The sequence below is a fragment of the Anabrus simplex genome, chromosome 6 (assembly GCF_040414725.1).
Source record: "Anabrus simplex isolate iqAnaSimp1 chromosome 6, ASM4041472v1, whole genome shotgun sequence".
NCBI classification, from domain to species: domain Eukaryota; kingdom Metazoa; phylum Arthropoda; class Insecta; order Orthoptera; family Tettigoniidae; genus Anabrus; species Anabrus simplex.
The window spans coordinates 187,745,133-187,768,284 of NC_090270.1; the positions used below are offsets into that span (position 1 = coordinate 187,745,133).

A 23,152-nucleotide genomic window follows, 5' to 3' on the forward strand; every position below is an offset into this window, starting at 1 on the left:
ACCACACGGCCAACTCGCCTGGTCGTATGTTACAATTGGTATGAAATACTGTTTATATAATCTTAATTTTGTTCTCTTGGGTACCTTGCATACTTTAAAAACTCTCTGAGTTGATGATGAAATGTTGTACCTTTCCTTAGTCTGTTATTAATTTCAGGATTGATTTCATTACTTCCATTAATTATGCTGCCCAGATATGTAAAATGTTCTACATTCTCTACCCATTCTCCATCTATGTTCACTTGGCTTCTTTTTCTCTTTTCCACAGTGCATGACTACAGTTTTCTTTTTACTAATTACCATTCCAAACTCCTTGAGACTTTCATTCCAAATGTCCAGTCTCCTTTGTACTTCCTTTTCTCTTGTTCCCCAAATCACCACGTTCGTGTGCATGAAGTGCTCCCATATATTGTATTCATCTTGTACATATATATATAAGTTAGTTTTAAGTGAGATATGTTTTATCAACTAATTTTAAGATCTTAAACATACTATTTTAGACATACAATGCATTGTTGTACATAGTGACATATATGCCAGTTCACGTTACGACATGCCCCATTTGGATGTGACCTAACGTTTATTATCGTATGGCATTCCTTTGACAATACTATCTTAATCATAGCTTCATCACATAGATATGTATGCATGGTTCAGCTGAGGATGACCTTATGTAAAGGGTCGAAACCGGTCCTGTAGCATAATAAGTGCAATAAACAAGTATTGATAGGTGGAAATCCTTTCCTATTTCTAATTGTGTAGTTCGTCAATACGAAAATGAAGATTATAGATTACGAAGACTATTCCCATCTAAATTTACAGCGAGGAGGTATTTTTCTACTAGCGCTTGATATTATGTTTTAAGTTAGGAGGCGCTGTTTGAGTAAGGAAACTGAAGCGTTTGCCACAAAATGCGACCTTCGGTATATTGTTTTCTCGCTATGTGCTCTTTCGTATATATTCAAAGGCGATGTCGGAGTCGATTGAAGTCGATTGTCAACTGCTGTTTTGTAAAGAAAATTAGAAATGAAAGAAGAGAACACGTTTTCGTAACAAATACGTAAATAATGTGCTCGATTGCAGTTGTTAACTTGTTAGAAATAAAGGCTAAGTAAACGATCGCTTAATATTAATACTCTACACTGAAATTAAGTAAGAATATGATACACCTCAAGACATGGCAGAGCGCATCACTGATTTCAGAGGTTAGTTTATATTTTCTCGTGTCTGGTTTAATTTCGGAGCGGCTATTCCCATGTAAATTTATAGCGAGAATATTATCATTTCTCTAATGGCATGGGAATATGTTTTCAATATATATACAGTACGGTTAAATTAGGTGATGCTGTTTGAAGAAGAAAACTGGAACATTTGCCATAAAATGCGATTGTCATCTTCGGTACCATATTGTTTTCTCGCTACGTACACTTGCAAGCTCTCACCTCAACATTTGAAGGCGATGTCGGTGTCTATTAGTACTGCCTGTAGACTGCTGTTCTCTAAAGGGAAATTCAAAATGAAAGAAGATAGCACATTTTTGCAATAAATGCATAAATAATGTGGCCGATAGCAGATGTTAACTCGCTAGAAATAAAGGCTGAAAAAACGATCGCATAATTTATATACTGAAATTAAGCAAAAATAAGATACATGTACATCACTGATTCAAAGAATAGTTTATATTATTTCTCGTGACTAGTTAAATTTCAGCAAGGTTGTTCCCATGTAATTTTGTGGCAAGGAGGTTACCATTTCTCTATGCGTGCTTGAAATACAGGGTCATCCATTTGGGATATCAGAAAAGTATAACGTTATAGCTATTATATTAATGGATATACATCTATGCAATTTTCTGTTATGTACATAACAATGATGGGAGTTAACAATGACTCTCTTTGCAACAATGACTTCCGCAAGACAACGCAGCAGTGTAGTTTATAGTGCAATCACCAGATGTCCAGGTACAGAGGCGGTACAAGTTAGCGCGCGCACTCAGTGCTCAGTGTTGATACAGAGTTGAGTGAAGATGGTCGTTACACCACAACAAAGCGTCAGCTGTCGTATGGTATGCCAAATTTTCGAGTGTAGTGGAGACCCAGCGAGCTTTCAGACGTCAGTACAACGTTAGGCATGTCCTATCGCATCAGGACATTGTTAAATGGTACAACATGATTTTGGAAAATGGATTGCAGATGCCTCACACAGGTGGAAGGCGGCGTGATAGCAACAAGGAGGAAGATATTCGACAAGCCATGATGCACAGTCCACGAAAGTCACTCAGCCGCTTATCAGCAGAGCAGAATACAGTACGCCATATACAACATGTCACAGGATTGTTAGGCGTTATCTTCACATGCATCCATACCGTATGCAGCGCATGCAAGCATTGACAGAGCTGAATTACGGAGCTCGACTCAATTTTGTTACGATGATGTGTGAGCGGCAGGAAGGTAACGATCAATGGTCAGACAATGGATGTTCACGGACGAAGCCACATTCCATGTGAGTGGCCGAGTCAACACGCATAACTGCATCATTTGGGGAACAGAAAATCCACATCTCTCATATGAACTCGAAAGAGCCAACCCTAAAGTGAAAGTGTGGTGTGATATGACCTCTGAGAAAGTCTACGGACCATTCTTTTTTGGGGAAAAGACTGTTCGCGCCGTCAATTATCTTGACATGATCGAGCAGTATGTGGTCCCTCAATTACAGCAAGATGGGAAACTGGACACCATTATCTATCCACAGGATGGTGCTCTACTGCATTGGGCTATCATAGTGAGGGAACAATTAAACCTCATAATCAACGAACGCCGGTGCGGCTGTGGTGGACCTATCCCATGGCCTCCTAATAGCCCAGCTAACCCCTCCAGATTTTTTTGTATGGGGCTACGTCAAGTCGACAGTGTACACATGAAGACTACAGAATGTGGCTGACCTACAGAGGGAGATTACAGCGGCCTTTCAGAAAATCACTCCAGAAATGCTGCGTGCCATTTGGCACAACATCAATTCAAGGTATCGTTTGTGCCGCACGCGATGGTGAACATGTTGAGTGCTAATGCGCTGTGACACAAACTCCAGACTCTCCTTAACATATATGTACCGTTAACAAGCAATACGTGTGCATAGTTTCTTGTGTATAGCGTTTCACTTTTCTGACATCCCAAACGGATGACCCTGTACATTTTCATGATACATATACGGTTAGGTTAGGTGCCGAAGGGGAAAACTGGAACATTGTCCACAGAAGCCTCTGGAGTGATACTATAATTTTTTCAGAATGAAATTAAACATACACTTTCACATAGTATTGTATTTCGAAAAAATAATAAACTAGTAAGCCATGGTGTGGATATCACCCGTGAAAACACAAGCTGTGAACAAACTTATTAAAGTTTCATACTGATTTTAATGTGTATAAGGTTTTTCCCAACTTTTACGAAAAATCGGATATAACAACAATCCATTATAGCGAGTAAATTTTTCACCGTTATGAGTTCTCGCTATAACGGACTTCTAGTGTATTCAAAATTAACCAATCGTTTACTTCAGCCTTCTATTTCTAAGGAGTTAACAACTGCTATCATTGTACTTATTGCAAAAGCATGTCATCCTGATGTTTGTTTACACCAGTCAGAATTGTGGGGAGAGCTCAGTCTCGCTCACAAAAAGCCAGGAATTTATATGGAAGATGATCTATTGCATTTAATATAAACGCCCGAATTTGCCCATTGCAATGGATGAATCAGTAAAAAGGTTCTCATTGTAACTGAAGGATACTGCAGATTAATACAGGAATTTTCGCAGGTTATGGGAATTCTCTTCTTCTGTACTACAGCGGTCGCAGTCAGTTGTGTATCCGAGTCTGACATCTCACTTCAGCTTTAGGTGCCCGCGCTGTAAATTCCTCCTCTGCCTAGAATTGTCCTTAGCAAGCTATGACGTCTTTTCGATGGGTTCTTAATGTGTCATAACCAAAACTAATAGAAATAAATATTTGAGAATTTTAACATTTCCTTAACACTCAATGTGGGTTTTGCCCTATTGTGGAATTACGTTAAATCAAATATAAAACTGCATTACTCTCACGAAATAATTTTCAGGACTGGAAATTTCTTCCGTTAAATGTGGTTTACGCTAAATCAAAGTTACACAAAATCGGCGTTATACTGAAAATTGCAAAGGTGATTTAAGTCATTTCTATTCATATTCCTCATTATCATTACATTACGAGTCACACTGAACGTACATAAAAGATAATTTGTTTTTGTTCTGCAAATTTCTGCAGCCACAATAGAGTCTCTATTTTTCAGAAATGCTGCCACTATGATGGCATCCCCGCAGGGTAGATTGTCTGATTGTGGTTTCTTGAGCCCTTATTCCATCATTTCAAAGTTATTCATGATCGCAAATAATAGATATTCGACTTTTAGCAAGAGCTAATGCACAATGGCTGGTAGAACTCCACACGGTACTGGACAGTCATGTCACAATCTGCCGATTACATCAACGATGTTTTACTCGCCTTGCGGAAGGAGACCTGTAAATAATTTCTTAATGACAGAAAACAAAGTAACTTATCACAAAGTCATATGTTTCCTTACTATTTCAATGGTCTACTTTTTTGAAAAAAATAGTTTTGAAAATCATGCATGTTCGCTATTGCTATCATGAAGGATGAGTGGACGACGAGCCAGCCCTCAGGTCCACGTAAAAATACCTCACCTGGCTGGGAAATCAACCCACGGCCTCCAAGTAAAAGGCAGGCATACTACCCCTACACCACAGGGCTGGCAAACTTAAAAAAATGTCAGTCTATGCGTGACTTTGAGCTCACTACTATGCATGTGACGACTTCCGCCTCACAAGCCAGTACAGCTAGCGAATTATACAAATTGCCCTTCAAAAATTGAGTCCTTAAATGGTAGGCTGCCAATAGAAAATGATTACAGTTTTTATTAGTACAATTCATATATTTTTTAAAAACATAGGCTTATAGTTTATATATTTGGGCCAAGATGATAGTTTAAAGTAAAAATTAAGTAGGAGATATGCGACTTCATATTACAAATTTAGGTTTTCTTAACTTATATAGAAATGAAAGTCAGTAAAACCCTGCGTTTTTTTGTTGGTGATATACTTATTTATTTTTCTGTTGCTATTATTAACCCAGTATCTATTGCAGATTTTATCTTACCCCATCAGCCGCATGTTAGTTTTTATCTCATATACTTCATTTGCACTTATACCCATTTACTGTAGCAAAGAAAATTTACAGAACATTTTTATGTGATGATGGTAATATTTATGAAGGTCCAACTCATTGACTGAATGGTCAGCGTTGAGGCCTTCAGTTCAGAGGGTCCCGGGTTCGATTCCTTGCTGGGTCGAGGATTTTAATAGCCTCTGATTAATTCTTCTGGCCCGGGGACTGGGTGTCTGTGTTTGTCCCAACACTTTCCTCTTCATATTCAGACAACACACAACACTACCAACCACCACAGAAACACTCAATAGTGACTACATCCCACCATATAGGGTTGGCGTGAGGAAAACGGCACCCGGCCGTAAAACAGGGTCAAATCTACATGTGCGACACAGTTTGCACCCGCGACCCCACAGATGTGGTAAAAGAAGAAAAAGATGTGAATATTTATGAAGGTAAACAACAAATAAAATTTAAAAATATTGCTATGATTTCTGGTCTTTCCCATAACGTCAATAATTTGAACATTCACATACTTATAATAAATCTAAGTTAATGTTTAGAAAATGGCACAGAAAACAACACAAACAGTGGGTTCATAATGAAAAAATGCTAGTAATTACATAGGTCCTGTTTTTAGTCATCTAAGTCTGTGGGTGCATCATGAAGGCTACACTCAGAACAAATATAAATAGTTTCTTCTGGGTGCTCTTTACATAGGCATGGGGTAAATTTTACAGTGATTCTGAGTAAAAGAATTTGTTCTTTTTGGGACCGTAAACACATTTTGTTTTCTTCACAGGTATAATTGTGTGTACCTTATCTCCTCCGGCAACATCCCTTATTTTCTCCTTTAGATGAAGAGAAGGGTTGAAATATGCCTCAGATCGGATGCGGTCTTATGAGCATCAATGAATGAATTGTGTAAGAAACTTCCTTCGAGGCAACAAGTATTCACATTTGCCTTGTACGCAATCTGTGCGCTTATTACTCCAGTGTTCAGAAGGATGAAGAAGATACTGTTACGAATATAAAACTCCATCTGCTTCATTACTTTAATTTATTTCAGGATGGCCTAATAAATGCACACACACATAATTAAACACAAACACTTTTAACCAGCTATGAATGGCCACACACTAATTACCAGTCTATTTACAAATGTCTCTTCTGTACACACACCCGGCAGTCCCAGCCAGTTGCTACCTGGGAATATCTATAATCCTTACTTTCACTTTCCAAGTCCAGTCACCTCCTAGAGCCGTTGTGCGTAGACAGCTGGATTTGAACACAGTGTCCTTGGCTATACAACCCGCGATGAATGTTCATCGGTTCAACTCCAATGATAGTTCGGTACTTCACACAGTCACATGAAGTGAACAACTATCAGCAACAACTCAACAGTATCCAACAGCAGGACGATATGACAGCGAATATTAACCCACGTCCAATTGTCCTCTCACTCACGATAACTGCTTCGATCGCCGATTCACGGCGACCCTCAATCCACAGAAGTACACACACACACACACACAGAGTACCCTAAAGCAGTACACAGTCTTCTGTCCCGTACGCCATCTCCCATGCAGCTGTTACTCACCACAACAGCTCCTGGTTCAGACCTCGGTGGGACACTAGCGACACCCAACACCTCTGTCGTCCTCAACCCAGCCACCGAACCCCAACTCACTGAGTGTCACACTGGCTCCAACTCGGAGCCCAACTGTCGCTCACTCTAAAACCGACTCACACACGGAGTCCAACTCTGACTGACTCTCCGGGGCTCATCTCCCATTTTATAGCTAGCGTAATTACATTGAGAAATTTCACGATCTCACTGGAGGCAGAACATTCCCGTTGAATTTCAAAGAAACTCACAGGTAAGCAGGCCGTCGAGAACAATACATGGAAAGGCCGGCCCAACCCCACAGGACGACTGGGAGATTCCAGGCCGTCTGAGTCACCAGTCCCTTCCTGGAAATACCTAAAGGAGCTACCATGGGGCTGACACGCAAGAATACAAAGAGACCAGTGACTACCGTATTTACTCGCGTATTAGACCCCTTTTTTTTCCACTTTTACAGTCAAAAAATGCGAAGGGGGGTCCAATATGCGATAACATCAAATTTCGTGCAGTGAACACATGACTTCTAGGCTATAAATTGTACACGTAAACATTCTACACTATTCGTTAATAAACTTATGAATGTATTCCGCGTTTTACTGGCTATTTTCGTTCGAAAATTTATAAATTTAAAAAGACAATGGTGAACATGACTTTTAGGCCTACATATATTTTTAATATAATCAATCACTTTTATTTACCGTATTAAGCAATGTTAACACAAAATAATGAAAAAGAACTTAATGGCCAGTCATTTGTCACTGTCAGTTGTATTTGATAGTTCGGGAAACACGCGAGCATCGTCGTACCTACGTTACCAACGCTCAGCTGATGCAATACGACCGCGGCGCACAGCCCGCATAAAATGTAATACTGTACTCCAAAAGATAATTATTCATGAGGTAAAATAAATTCACAAAATATACACTTACTAACAACATCCGGCACTAAAATGAGAATACAAGAATAAAAGAGAGTGAGGAAATAACAAATTACGGTACTTACAGTTAAGGGAGGTTATGGTGTACAAAAGAAACACTCCACTGATCCGAGACTCAAGTAACTTTCTTGCCACGTGTATTTCCCGGAATAAACGAGACATGGTACACACAGAACTAGATACACTAACCAACACACAAATATCAATAAAACTACAGCTACAATAAACTATTAAACGCATAAAAAACTACGTTATTGCACTAATGCTGTGAACTACGCTATCCTAGAGAGATGAAGACTAGAAGTAATATAACAATTTAAAAAACACAAATTACTGATGAAAATGTTCAAGATCGCAAACCGTATCGGCAGCTAATAGTGCTAAAGCTACGGAAATAGACATCTCTTAACTATAAGACAGACGTATCACACGATTTTGGTGTGAGCTTGAATCGGGCGGGTCGGACGGACGAACCTTGAGCTCTCTCAGTGTAGAAAGCTGCGGTGAGTGGAGAGTTTCACTTCCGCCTCTCTTCCTGCAGGGAGGCCAACCAGCCGGCAATGGAACCAACAGTAACAAAGTTCGTCATATTGACATATATAAGGTTAAGAATTCAAAGCATATTTTCATAAACCGCCATTTGCGTCACAAGTACTGATTATATCAGCTTTTACGGGACATTTTAAGTCTCAATTCATTCACTGATGGCCGATTGCGAGTCTACGGAGGAATACTCGCCACCGTATTTTCTGACATGTTGGCAATTTTCCAAGACACAGACACACGTACTGTGATAGTCTGTAGTTGGAAAGTCGAGAATAAAAAAGTAGTAGGCCTATTTCTCCGTTTACGCTAATCCACCTACGAACTCGGACAATATTCTGTGATGCTTGTACCGTACTGCTGTAGTGGCTGTCGCAGATAAAGCTGTCAGCTCCGATTGTGCCGATCTGGCAAAAGGCAGCTGAGGGCTCAAGAAAATGTGCGCAAACTTGTACACACATTTGTACGACGTCATCAGAGCTGCAGTACAGCTTGTAGTACCCGCTACGAAGTGGAATCGTTTATTGGTCTCAGCTGAATTTCGTTACGGGGTCTAATATGCGAGATTTATTTTTTTCCATTCTCTTGGTCTCAAAAAGCCGGGGGGGTCTAATACACGAGTAAATACGGTATTTACTCTTGAAACGGAATACTCCAATTTCAAGTCATCCATAGCGTCCACACCTCTACGAAATTTCAGTTCAGAACTGTAGTGCAGATACGGTATATTAGATAGTATCTTGCCTGTTACATTCGCATGTATCTTTGTGTACGGTAACCCTTTCGATACTTTAGCATTTAACCAAATGGCAGTTTTCTTTTCTATTAGAGCATAGTAGGATAAAGTAGTACTAAATTAATAACAATCTCTCTAGGTGTTTAACTTTGTTGGTAATCCTTGAGTAGATCATGCGAATTTCGAACTCAAGGCCTAACTGAAATGTTCATTTCTATTTGTGCTTAGTAATAACTGTACCGGGCGGTACACCTCCACACCGCTAATTTAAAATTTTGCACCAGTTGAAACTCCTCTGCTGGAGGAAGTCTGAACTTTATCTACTGGATTAATTTTCATGTTTCTCAGAAGATGTCACTACTTGGAAATTTTGGAGTTTTTGAACTGGGTCATTTTTGATGTATTTTTGTTTTACCTGTAGTAAGAAGTGTGAACTTTCTCTTCTAGAGGACACTACTGAAAAACTACAATGGTGCACCCTAGTGCGAAGTGAAAGAACTGTTTTTTGGAGAAATTTTTATTTCAAAAGTTTGTTTCTTGTTAAATTTCTTTCTGTTATTGTTTAAGTTGGCTGTATACCCCTTTCTTTCCCCTTGTTTTGTATTTAGCCAATCCCGAATTTCTTTAATTAATTTCTGACCAATCTGATGTGTCTTCCCCAAATTGGATATGCTGCTTAACCCTAACCAATAAATGATTGTGGGCGGGTGTTTTCTTTCCTGAAACGCCTCGAACTTTCCGCGAGAGTATATAAACTGCTGATTTTAGGGTCTCTGCGCCACTTCAGTACCATCTTTCAGTGTGTAAAGTACATAGCAGGGGGCGGGTAGCGCCTCTTTCTTCGGGCAGCAGTTCAACAACAGGTAATGGCCGTATACTAACTTCTTTTCTTGCTAGCTCAGCAGTTTAACTCTCGGGGCGGGTCCGAAGCGTTTCCACCATGTAACTTTCCCTAAAATGTAAAGACACTTTGTATTTATTCTATCTTTTAAACTACATATTGGGATAGAGAGTGCTTAACCCTCTCGAGCTCCCACTCATATTGTTCTGAGGTGAACTTATTTTTCTCAACCGATTCTTCCATAACAGTAATGTAAATTGTTTCTTTCTTAAGTCACCTCTTTAGTATGGGATTAGCCCTTGCATTACGGCCTAGTGCCAGATTAGGTTTTTAAACAAGTGTATTAGGAGTGCAGATCGCCTCCTCTCAAATGGTTATTTTAGAGGCAGAGGTGCCAACCTTAGAATTGGATTATCAGTAATCGCCTCCCGCCCCCGAGAAAAATTTATAGTCAAGTCCAAAGCATGCTCCTTCCTTATCGATAATGACACCCCTTCCACCCTACCCCCTAGCAATCTATTCGAAATTATATCACATTACACAAAATTTGCACACAACCTGTAAGTTCTGTGATAAAACAGGTAGAACTTCATAGGCTACACCGCTAGGATTATTACATAAAATGTTAATTTAAATGCTGCTCATTCCTTGTAGCTTGTTTCTTACGCAGCAGCTGCTTTTCAATGTAGTTTTTGAAGCATCCTTCTCACTGTGATAACATAAGCGATTCCAGTGCAGATATGCTTAATGTAGGCCCCACTTCATTCTCTATCTTTCTGTCAACTGTCAGGTACACTTTACAAGATTTTTTTCTTCTTTACGTCGCACCGACATAGATAGGTTTTATGGCGACGATGGGACAGGGAAGGGCTAGGAGTGGGAAGGAAGCGGCCGTGGCCTTAATTAAGGTATAGTCCCAGCATTTGCCTGGTGTGAAAATGGGAAACCACGGAAAACCATTTTCAGGGCTGCCGACAGTGGGGATCGAACCTACTATCTTCCGAACACTGGATACTGACCGCACTTAAGCGACTGCAGCTATCGAGCTCGGTAAATACAAGATTACTGAGGGATTTGTAGTGGAGAAGAGCAGCTCCTACATTCACAATGAATTTTACAACGCTTATAGGTAGCAAAAGGAAGTCACGATCGAATAAGTATCTTTGCCAACTCACAAGCATTGAAACGAGGATGATTTAGGAGAAAGGCTCGAAAGGATTGATTATTTTTCCTTCTTTTCTCCTTCCCGTAGAAAATTATTTTTTTGTGATAATGTCAGCTTTTCCGTAATAACTTCCCCTTTAACCGTAATTCCGTAATCGTGAGGTAAAATCCGTAATAATTACGGACAATCCGTAAAAGTTGGCACCTCTGTAGAGGTCATGTAATCAACCTTTTTCTCACTTAATAGGCCTCAGTAGGTTGGGTATTTTACCCCTGTGTCTTTGTCCTTAGAGGACAACTTGAAGGTGGAGTTTGGTGTGGCCTTTAATAGGCTTAAAGTTGAGAGCGAGTGGCTCTTTCTCGAAAATTGAATGTTGTATGCCTCGAGGAGGCTTTTCTGTGTAATTTAGAGCAAGTGCTCCTGGGCATGAATGGGGTTTTCTGCCCCTCTGTTAAATCTTGTTTTGAGGTAAAGTTGGGCTAGTTGCCCAAGAATTGCGAGTTCGGGGCTCGAAGCCCAAATCCTGTACATACTGTAATTGTACTTTTGTTGCCTTGCTACTCTGTACCTGCCATTCGTGTTATTTCTGAATTTTGGAAAGAAAATATAACCTTGTTAAATTTTAAATTAACTTTAATTTCGTAGCCTGAGACCTGTTCACCCCCGCACCTTCTTTCACCTCTAACTACCACGGAAATCTCCGTAACAATAACCTATTGTAATTAGGATACGTCTGAATGTAGTTTATAAATTATTGCAGTGCACTGCAGTAACATATTAGAAATTTTTCTATTATTTTGAGTAGTCTTGCGAATTTCAAACTTTAATTGTAATTTCCATTTCTGTTTGTCCTTAGTAATAACCTGATGTAATAAGGATACGTCTGAACGTAGTTTATAATTATTGCGCTGTATCATAGTATCTTATTAGAAATTAGTGTGTTTGTTCTATTACTGTGAAATATTTGTGTAGTACAGTATGTGTAGTATCTGTGGTATCTGTAGTAACTCTCTTACTAAAATTCTGACCAGATAGAGCTGACCAGTAGGGGAGGGGATCAAATGAGGTGGGTAGGGTTGAGGTTCTGGTCATGGGGGATTCCATTGTTAGACATGTGGGGAAAGTGTGTGGAAGAAAGGGTGGTACCCAGGAATTAGGTTGAGGCAGATGTTGAGGAAAGTACAAGAGGAGGAGGATGGAAACTAGAAGGTAGTAGTGTTTCACGTTGGTACTAAAAATGTTAAGACAAGCCGTTATAAGTACCAACATAGTTGGGGATGTGTGGGACCTGGCAAATGCAGCATGGGTGAAGTTTAAGGACGTAGAGATTGTTATCAGTGGAATACTGTGTAGAAGGGATACTGACTGGAATGTGATTGGGGATTTAAATGAGACTATGGAGTGGGTATGTCGGAAACAGGGAGTGAGATTTCTAGATTCTAATGGGTGGGTAGGAGATATGGATCTGCGCTCAGATGGCCTTCGCAGTGGTAGGAAATTAGGAAATTTTTTAGGAGGGTTATAGGGAGGTACATTCAGGGAAACAGAGTGCCTTAGGGAGCGGTGATAAGGAACCAGGGAACGGGGCATCAAGTAGGAATGACATAAAACGTAGTGCTGAACTGTAGAAGTATTGTAAAGAAAGGAATGAAATTAATTTAATAGATATATACTTACCAGATATTGTAATGGAAGTTGTAGAAGGGATACTGACTGGAATGTGATTGGGGATTTAAATGAGACTATGGAGTGGGTATGTGGGAAACAGGGAGTGAGATTTCTAGATCCTAATGGGTGGTTAGGAGATATGGATCTGCGCTCAGATGGCCTTCGCAGTGGTAGGAAATTAGTTAAAAAATTTTTTAGGAGGGTTATAGGGAGGTACATTCAGGGAAACAGGGTGCCTTAGGGAGCGGTGATAAGGAACCAGGGAACGGGGCGTCAAGTAGGAATGACATAAAAAGTAGTGCTGAACTGTAGAAGTATTGTAAAGAAAGGAATGAAATTAATTTAATAGATATATACGTACCAGATATTGTAATGGAAGTTGAATAATGGCTGAGAAATGATAAAATGGATGCAGAAATATTCTCAAGGAACTGGAGTGTGTATCGTAAGGATAGGATAGGAATGGTAGGACGGGGAGTATTCATTCTGTGAAAGAAAAATTTGTAAGCTACGAAAAAGTTAACGATGACAAACATGAAATTCTAGGTGTAAGGCTCATTTCTAAAGATAACAGGCAACTTGATGTCTTTGGAGTGTACAGACCGGGAAAGGGTAGCGCTGGCGCTGATTCAGAATTACAGTATTGCCACGCATTTACGTTCCGGGCTTTTACGTTTTCCCGTCTTGTACAACAGTTTTTGTTGGTCCCCTCAGATTTCCTATGCTCACAACGTATTAAAATCCTCAAATTTATGTTTGCAATATTTTATGCTTCCTGCCATTTATGCCACGACAGGTCATTCTAAAGTAAAAAATTTGAGGTAAAATGGTGTCGCAACTAACCTAAAACACTTTGAGTAACCCTGGCATGACGACCAAATCAAACAACCATGGTCTATAATAACTTTCGGTACTCTCAGTATTGAACTTTCGCGTAACCAACGCACCGCATTCTTTGATATCAGGTGTTTTCCACAACGTCCTACACCTTATTTTCAAATCCGACAATGATAAAGTGCCCATTCAAGAAGAAGAAATCCGACAAGTTGAATTAACAAAACCACAAAGAAGTAGGAGATATCAGATGTTTGCTCTATTGCTAAGTACAGCATAAGCCACAAGAAGGAGACGTTAGCAAGTGATTCAGTGTTTAGCTTGCCCGAGTTTGTTATTTCACGGTTATTGTTTTACATTTGCGTTTGTTGTTGGAGTTGTTAAAGTTATTGTCACTGATTCATCACATTTAGTGTGTATTTGTTTTTTGTTCTTGTTATGTGAGTCGAGCGGTCAGAGTGAATTGCTGCGATCTTCCTTTCCCGTCGTGTGTATTTGTTAATCCTTCTTTGTTATTGCTTTATTGTTTTTCTGCTAATAATGGGAAAAAAAGAAGGAAAGAAAAACTTTCACTATGGATGAGAAAGTTCGAAAATTAGAAAAGGTTGATTCATACCGCGGAACACGTGTTTCACTGGCATGCGAATTGCAGCTTCCTGTGTCCCCGCTGAATACAAGTGTTTAAAACAGAGGAAGCACTACACCAAATACTTCAGAAAGCGGACCAAACTCCAAGAAAAGGAAGTATGCGTCATACTGTAAATACGGCAAAATGGAAAAAATTGTAAAACGTTGGTTTGAAACTTCAAGAGCCGCAGGCATTCGAATTGATAGTGTGCTCTTAAGGGAAAAGGCACTTAAAGTGGTAAAGTGGCAAACACTCTTGGCATTGAAAATTTCAACGCGTCCAATGGCTGGATCGACCGATTTAGGAAAAGGTAAAACATAACCTATAAAACTGTTTGTGGGGAATCTAATGCAGTTAGTGATGAAACTGTGGAAGAATGGATCGATAGAAAATTGCAGGAGCTGACAAAGGATTACGAACCCAGGAACATTTCTAACCTAGATGAAACGTATTTATTGCGAAAACATGGTCTCCTCTTTCATCTCTGATTTTCTTTACAGAACGGCATTGACAGGTATTACTAATCGACTCCAACATCGCCTTCGAATGACGACGAGGGAGCTTATGAGTGCACATAGCGAGAAAACTATACCGTTCCAAGGATGATCAATCGCATTTTGTGGCAAACTTACAGTTTTCTTATTCAAACAGTATTACCTAACTTAACCGTACTACATGAACAGTGGAACCTCGATTATCCATTCCCAGAAACTACATTTTCTCGCATTATTCGTTAAATTACGTGGGGCCGCGAGCATCCTAATTAAATTACATTGTAAAAATCCTGCACTATCCGTTCCTCGAAAAATGATATCCTGGATCATCCGTCCAGATATTTCTGTTCCATCAACTCTACTCCTCGATGAAAGGTTTTTCAAGAAACTGTTTCTCACGAAAGGACGGCTACGCCATACCTATGGATCTTGACGTTAATGCCCCATCATTGCAATAATTAGAGCAAGTACTGTACTGGAAAAACGATTGGCGGTCAACTTGCATAAGGAACCATCTTAGCATCGCATTCGGATGGTTCTGATTAGAAAATCCCCAGAAATCATAAAGCAGAGTGTGGCCACAACAACTGGAAGGAGACAGAACACATTTCGACATCTACTTGAAGACAGAACGAGTTTCATCAAACGTTCATACTTGTAAAACGTCTACATAATGTCCAGGATTAGATGGTTTTTTTTAATTGTATTGCTGAACATGTTTTCAGCACTTCGCTCTGGGCATTGTATAGTTACTGGGCTTTCAAGCAGAAATCGGAAATGCTCCTTCTTAACATAAATCTAGTATTTTAATATTATTGTATACGATTATGTTGGTAATACTAAATTCCCATGAAGGGAATTTAGTATTACCATTTGGAATTGCTAGGCTGGCATCAATTCCATTGTGGAGTTTTATCTCCCATATGCAGTTATCAGACTGTGCCACATAAGAGGCTTCTGATAAGTTCACCTGCATACACCCCAGCATCAGTGGGTAGGGTCTGACACATCCCGCTCTGACGAGTCTAGTGTCAGACCTAAGACGAAATGCTGGTTAATAGAGCAAACGCCTGAAAAGCCATACATCCAATTTTTGATCTGATACGATTATGTTATCGAGACCAGAACAGATGTTGCACCTTACATACATAAAGCCATGGGAGGTCTTGGGATTGCCTATTACTGTTCTGATCCCAATATAAGACTGCGAATATAATGATCTTTGTGTTAAAATGTCATAAAAACCACAGTCATTTTATTTGCGCACATTATATTTTAAAAGTTTGTACCATTTCCCACTCGTAATGGCTCGTGCAGCGAGCGCACTTTCAAGCGGAGCTCAAGGTCACAAATAACCGTAATTTCTGAAGTTTTGATGATATTTTTTGTTTCCAATTTTATTGTGATTAGTCATGGGCAGAATTGAATATAATGCATTCGAGAACTTTTGAGAATCTATAGTTACATTCAAAACCATATTCTTGAGCTCAACGTAACCTTTAAAAGTCGATGTACGCTTAATTTACGTGGTACAAGATTTCCAGAAACAGACTATGAACGGTATACCGGTGACAAAATTACAATGGAAGATTAACCCTTTCAGTCCAGGTGTACAGTATACTGTACATCAAATTCATTAGCTTATAGCACCAAGAATTATTAGTGAATAGAGGAGTTCTCTATCTTGCTACAGACTTCTATGCTTTGGCTTTGTTTCTCAATTGGTTGAAGTGACATCTACTAACACATTGGTGAATTATGAAGATAAACAACAAACATGGCAGACAAGCATGCTGTTAGTGGAGGTAAGTGGGAAAATTTTATTCTTTATTTTTAACATTTTATTCTGTTTAGGGTAAAGTTCTGTTTGGGGGTTAAAGATAAAGGTTTGAATAGAATATGCATACTAATTATAGTTAGTCTTTCATATCCCTTGACTCATAACATCCATGTATATTAGCATGTACAGTATACTGTACATGGGGTCTCAAGTGTTGCAAATAGTGTGACTGAGTTCATTACATTTCACAAAGTTTTATTTATATACCTGGTAGTTTCTAGTAATATAGAAGAAGATTAAGTGTTGTATACTCTAGATTGTCTCTTAGAAATGTAAAAAGGAACTTTGTTTTTGTTCTCTGAGTTCCCTAAAATATATTTTTGTTGAAATTCAGGCACATCAAGGATGAAAATGAACACAAGCGACGTTGATATGATTTTGAAGTTGTTGGAGAATGGAGATGTGTCTGATGTGGAGGAACTAGCCAGTGATGATGAGGATGAACCACAAACCAGCCACAAATACAGCGCATTGGTACGTTATCACATTCAATATTATTACACATTATGAAACTCCAGTACTCTTATGGCAAACTAAGTTGCCCAAATTTTTAGCTAATAATTATTAAAATATAGCTTTATTTTGCGATATGTTTCAGGAGCTGATGTTGAGATAATATCTGTAAGCAGCCCAACCGAGGCATGTGGCAATGGATATACTATTGGTACTTCTGGAGATGCTGAACTTTCTGTTGAAGATATTTTCCTGACACAGAGGCCTGATATTCTGCTCCCATAACAATGTGCAAACCAAATAATACTTTAATTACTTTCCTCAGGTTTGATTGGCTTGTATGTCACGTCTTTCTGAAGTGCATAAGTATTTGTTTTCTCTGAGTGATGGAGTACAGCTAAATGCTAGAAATGCTCGGTTGGCACAGAAGGAGATAATGGATTTGTTAGATTTCAGGCTTAGGGTAGCTGAAGCTTTTGTGAAGGTTGATAACCAATTCAAGGGTATCAAAAGAGGAAGGCTATCTACAAGCCCTGTAAGATCACCTTCAACTAATAAAAAACAAACAACTGAGACGAGACCACAGAGGGAAGTGCGGACGGATAGTGTTGATCACTTACCAGAGCATGATGGCAATAAAGAACCTACTCGATGTAAGAAGATTAATTGCAGCCAGTGATCACACATTATGGAGTACATCTTTGTATAAATACGAACAGGAACTGCTTTGCAGCATTTCATAAGCAATGAAATGAATGTGAATTGTTATGAAGCATTTCTTTGTCGGTAACATGTGAACAAAATATAAATATTTGTAAATAATTACCTGTAAACAATGAAAATATCTCAAAAATAGATAATTTCAGTTCTATAGGAATGTATGGCTTGCCATTTAGTACAGTAGAAACATTGTATACCTCCAAATCCTGTCCTAAGAAGGTTGCCATCCCAAGGTAAAAGTTTAGGATTCAGCAACACTTGATACCAAATGTACAGTATGCTGTACATGATATATTTTTGTAACGGGAGGTCTCTCATCAACCAAATTTTGTAAGTACACCCCCAGCATGACCTAAAATCAAAATCCATTCAGAAATAATTTTTCTTTCTAAACAGAAAAAATCAGGACTGAAGGGGTTAAGAAAAGGGTTTTTGCCATCAGGTTGGGCCCTTTTGTATCTAAAGTGCTTTATTTCATTAGATTAGAAAATTATAAACTACTTGTAGTTGATTGTTGTTTGGCTTGGCGTGATTCAATTTTTTGAAGAGCTTGGCTGATCAAAGTTGCTGAACTGAAAGAAGATTTCACAGGAAACTGACAAAGTTTCCCCGGTAAAACTGAATATAAAGTATCGAGATCTTTAACTCGCGTACTGGTGATTAATGTTTAAAGTCGGTCCCGTGGTCTAACTCGCCTGCCACTCACCCAGAGGGCCCGGGTTCAATTCCTGACCAGGTCAGGGATTTTTACCTGGATATAAAGGCTGGTTCCAGGTCCACTCAGCTTACATGATTACGTTTTATTGAGGAGCTATCTAATGGTGAGATGGCGACGGTGGTCTAGAGAGCCAGGAATAATGCCCAAGAGGATTCGTCACTCCGACCATGCGTCACATCATAAACTGCAGCCTTCAGGCTGAGCAGCGGTCACTTGGCAGGCAAAGGCCAATTGGGGCTGTAGTTTGGTTTGGTTTAGGAGTGTTTGTAAGATTATAATTGTACAAATTTCATTTTTGTGATGTTTAGCCAAATTGTTCATGCTTTTCATTCATTCCCGGATTTTCCGTTTTCCTGTGTTGCAAGTTTTTTTCCCCACGGTCCCTCCAAAAAAAACGGAGAATCGAGGTTTCACTGCATCATAAAAACATAATTCAAGCACCAATAGAGAAATGATAACCTTCTCGCTATAAATTTACATGATTTCAGAAATTTAACCAGGCGCAAGAAAATATACACTAACCTCAGAAGTCAATGATGCACTCTGCCATATCTTGAGGTGTATCCCAATCTTACTTTATTGTGGTATTTATCATTAAAATTAAGTGATCGTTTACTTCAGCCTTTATTTTTAATGAGTTAACAACTGCTATAAGACACGTTATTTACACATTTATTATGAAAACATGTTCTCTTTCACTTCCATTTTCCTTTACGGAAGAGCAGTCGACGGGTTTTACATAACGACTCCAGCGTCGCCTTCGAATGTCAACGAGAGCGCTTGCTAATGGACATAGCGAAGAAATTATACCAACGATGATCAACTGCATGCAATATAATGGCTGGGTGCTTAAATATCGGTAACTCAAAAAACTGTGTATGGTTAATCGCTCGTAATAACGGATGCGTCATTGATAGGGCTCTCACTGTAACCGAAGGATAGTACACAGTTTAATATAGGTATCTTGAAGGGACAGAAAAATGCTGACGTTATAATGGGCTTCTCATTATATCCCGTACTCGCTATGCGGACTTCTACTGTACATTATCATACATCAGGAAAAATTTTCACCAACTAAGGTAGCATACGGGATTACATGCTCTGCTAACACCTCTACAATGTAAGGGTGTGCATTCAGAGCACCTCCATCAATGAAAAGAAGTTCCATCCGGGCCTCAAAGCTGATACTGGCCAATACCATGATGGAGCCATTCTCGGAGATGTTGCAAAGTGCATATCGCTCCCCAAACCTTCTCCAAGCTCTCTCTCTACCGTAAGGTGACTGAAGATAAAATCGTGGCTCATCTGTAAACAGTACCATTGTCTACTTTTCCAGTCTAATTACAATGTTGGTGTGGAAACTGTAATCGAGCTGCTCTGTGCTGGGGGGCAAGCTGTGGATCAGTTGCAGGTCTTCTTGAGGTCAAATTGACTTCTTGGAGGAGTCTTCGCCTGACAGTCCTCGCAGTCACAGTGACATTTCTTCCTTCCTCGAGTCGATTTTTGGCTTGGAAGGTGGTAGTTTGGGGTACTCTCAAGACTTGGATGACCATAAACCTATCGTCCCTAGCAGATTTAGACCTTCGACAGCCTGATCCAATGTCAGGATGACAGGAAATTACAATGATTTTGATGACATGACAAGGATGACTATTACAAGATATTAGAATCATTCCGTATTGACGGTTTTCACTATACAATGGCGAAAAATTAGGGTATCCTCCTATTCAATTTTTCGCCGTTGTAAAGGATGACTATACAAAGGAAAAAATTAAATGTATCCTCTTATTCAATACAGTACAGAACATAATTCCATCATTAGATGGAGTAATAAAATTGAAACATGTTTAGACTCGTTTGAGCCATCGTCAGTGAAATAAGGAGGGTTGAAGTAATTTACATAATACAAGCTAAAAATGTGCTAAAAACACAACTCTTAGTCAAATTTTTTTTAAAATAACAATTCAAAAACAGGACTAAGAGGTCCGCAACCTCACTATAATCACTTACTGTTCGTTTCCATCCGTATCATTTGTTTTCATTTCTTTTCTTCTTAGGTTTAACATCCTTTTTAGATTCAATTATGTTTTATATTAACCTTCTTTTCACTAAATTTGTCTAACGAGTTATTTATTGCTCCATCTACTGTATAATGGAAATATTGTACATTGTATTGTTTTTATTTCTGTCAGGTGTCTTTTGTTTTTTCATTTGTTCCTTCATTAGGTTTTAGCACATTTTTAGCTTGTATTATGTAAATTAATTTAACCCCACCTTATTTCACTGAAGATGGCTCAAACAAGTCGAAACATGTAATTTTATTACTCCATCCAAAGATTGAATTATATTATGTATTGAATAGGAGGAGATATTAATTTTTTTCCTTTGTAAAGTCAAAACCGTCGTCAATATGGAATGATTTTATTATCTTGTAAATACAACACAAATGTTACTACTTTAACATGAAGAGCATTAGAGAACTGTTTTACCATTCTGGTAGATTATCCTCATCCCATGGTCGCCGGTGAGGATGGTGAGCTGAAGGTGCACCACTCTCATCCCAACCTCGACCACGATCCCAACCCTGAGTACGTCCCCCATGGTCAGAATCTAGTCCATCTTTTTCATTATCTCGCCAGCTATTAGGACGTACAGGGTACGATGAACTACCTATAAGACATTTATAGAAATATAATACAATTAATACATGTAAAGGTCAAAAACATTTGGGCCAAGAAAAAAGTAGGAGAATGAGAAAGAAAATCCTTTATGGTTAAGACTAGCAGAAATCTAGAGGTACAACATCAGGTAGCTTTATTGCAACAAGGATGTTAAAACAAAGAATGAAATCCCATAAAACAACTTGAAAGTAATAATTTACCCCATTTATCCGAACGGCTGCTGTTAGTTCTCCAACCATCATCGTCTTCACCTCCACCACGATGTCGCCTCCAATTTTCCATGAATCCACGGCCACTAAAGTCTTTGCGGGGACTGGTGGAACCATTCCAGTCCCCGGGATCAGCCCCATTCCTTTCACTCCAGTTTCTTTCTGTTGCCGGACCCTTAAATACAACATTAATTATAGTTTACATAGCAGTTCGAATACAAAATTTCCATGCTATGGTATACATTCATGAACACAAAAGGATGTTTACGTCAACACCATTGTGTATCTGTTACGTCACCAGCCCAGAGGGTGGCCGGATTCCTGAACAGCACCGCCAAAGGTTATGCGATTATACAGAAACTGCAAAATCCCATGTCAGCACCAAAATGATGTGTACTACGCAAGATTAGGAGTAAAGTAGTTTGACAATGCTTTCCTCTCTGGGCCAAAAAAGTACTACTGCAGTGCCACCGACTCTATAAGCAACACCTATCATAACGAGATGCACTAGCCGTGCTCTGAAAATAATCACACAATTTCCAATGACACATTATGGGCTACCGTATGTGCCAATATTAAGACATTGTTTAGACATCACTGCTAACAATACAAGTACCAAACGTTTGATGGTATTAAGCAATGATTATGCAAATATGTCACACAATGTTGTACCAGCCTGATGGAACAACAGACATAATACGTGGATTAATGATAACAATGTTAATCATTTCATTTGTACTCCTTAATAAATGGGTTTTGAGAAATTTGTATGTTCTACAAAACAAACAAGAAATTAGAGCAACCAAAAATCAAATTTTAAAAGAAATAGTAAACATCAGTTTGATCATAGATGGCAGTGAGACATGATGTGGAGCCGATCAAATCATCGATCTGCATTTACAGCTGTCGCCCACGTGGCAGATTACCTACTAATTGTGTACCTGGCATTTCCTTAAAGGAATTCAAAGAACTTCAAAATTTATCAAGCCTTCCCTGTGATAAATTAATCCAGTTCCTAATTCCTCATCCTATAAATATTTGCTCCAATTTGTCTGCTAGACTTACAATTTTTTCTTCATAGTATGATCGTTCCCACCTTTAAAAGCTCTGTTCAAGTTTATCCATCTACCAATGTCATTCCACACCATCTTGATCAGCTCAGAACATACTGCTCAGTTAAGCAGCTCTTCTCCTTACTCCCAAGTCTTTCAGCAACTTTTTCATAACACTACTCTTTTCTCGAAAATCACTAAGAACAAATCATGCTACATTCTTTTGTATCTTTTCCAGTTCTCATATCAAGTAATCCTGGTGTGATGTCCTATAAACTAGAACCATACATTAACCCTTTCCCGCCCTCATTTTCACTCCGTTTATCCCCAGGATTCAACCTATTATTTAGGGAGAATTGAAACATAGCATATTGTATCGGAAAAAGTTTAATACAAAAAAACTCCTGACCACAATTTATTCAAATTTTCACTAATATTAGAAAGCATACCAACACATCCGTATCTCTATTCCAGGATCCATAGGGTTGTTGGTTCATACCTCCACCCCCTACCCCCAACCCCCTCTCTTGGTGATACTGGAGGAAGCATCCCACTCGACATACAGCTAGGCTGCATTTGTCACATTCCCATGTTGCCTGAATCCCTCTTCCTGATGCTGCTTTCTTTCCAATAGATGCACAATATTCACACACCTTTTGCAGTTTCTGTGGAGATTTTTGGGGGAAAGTATTGTAAATGGTAACGATCATTTGCGACGAAGACGCTTCCTTGATGAAAAATTATTTTATCATCTGTCTATAGAGTGCCAATCTAAAGTTCCTTTGAGTGTTATC

At 39.0% G+C, this 23,152-nt stretch overlaps 1 protein-coding gene across 3 annotated transcripts in view; it reads right to left on the reverse strand.

Annotated features, from left to right (window-relative positions):
- Positions 1 to 23,152, reverse strand: part of Gyf (GIGYF family protein Gyf) — a 485,965-nt gene that overhangs the window by 396,169 nt on the left and 66,644 nt on the right. For all 3 annotated transcript variants that reach the window (XM_067150103.2, XM_067150101.2, XM_067150102.2), the window contains exons 5-6: positions 21,298 to 21,481; positions 20,906 to 21,086 (exon numbers count right to left, since the gene is read on the reverse strand). In XM_067150103.2, coding sequence (XP_067006204.2) covers positions 20,906 to 21,086; positions 21,298 to 21,481 — 365 coding nt within the window. The remainder of the gene's footprint in view (positions 1 to 20,905; positions 21,087 to 21,297; positions 21,482 to 23,152) is intronic.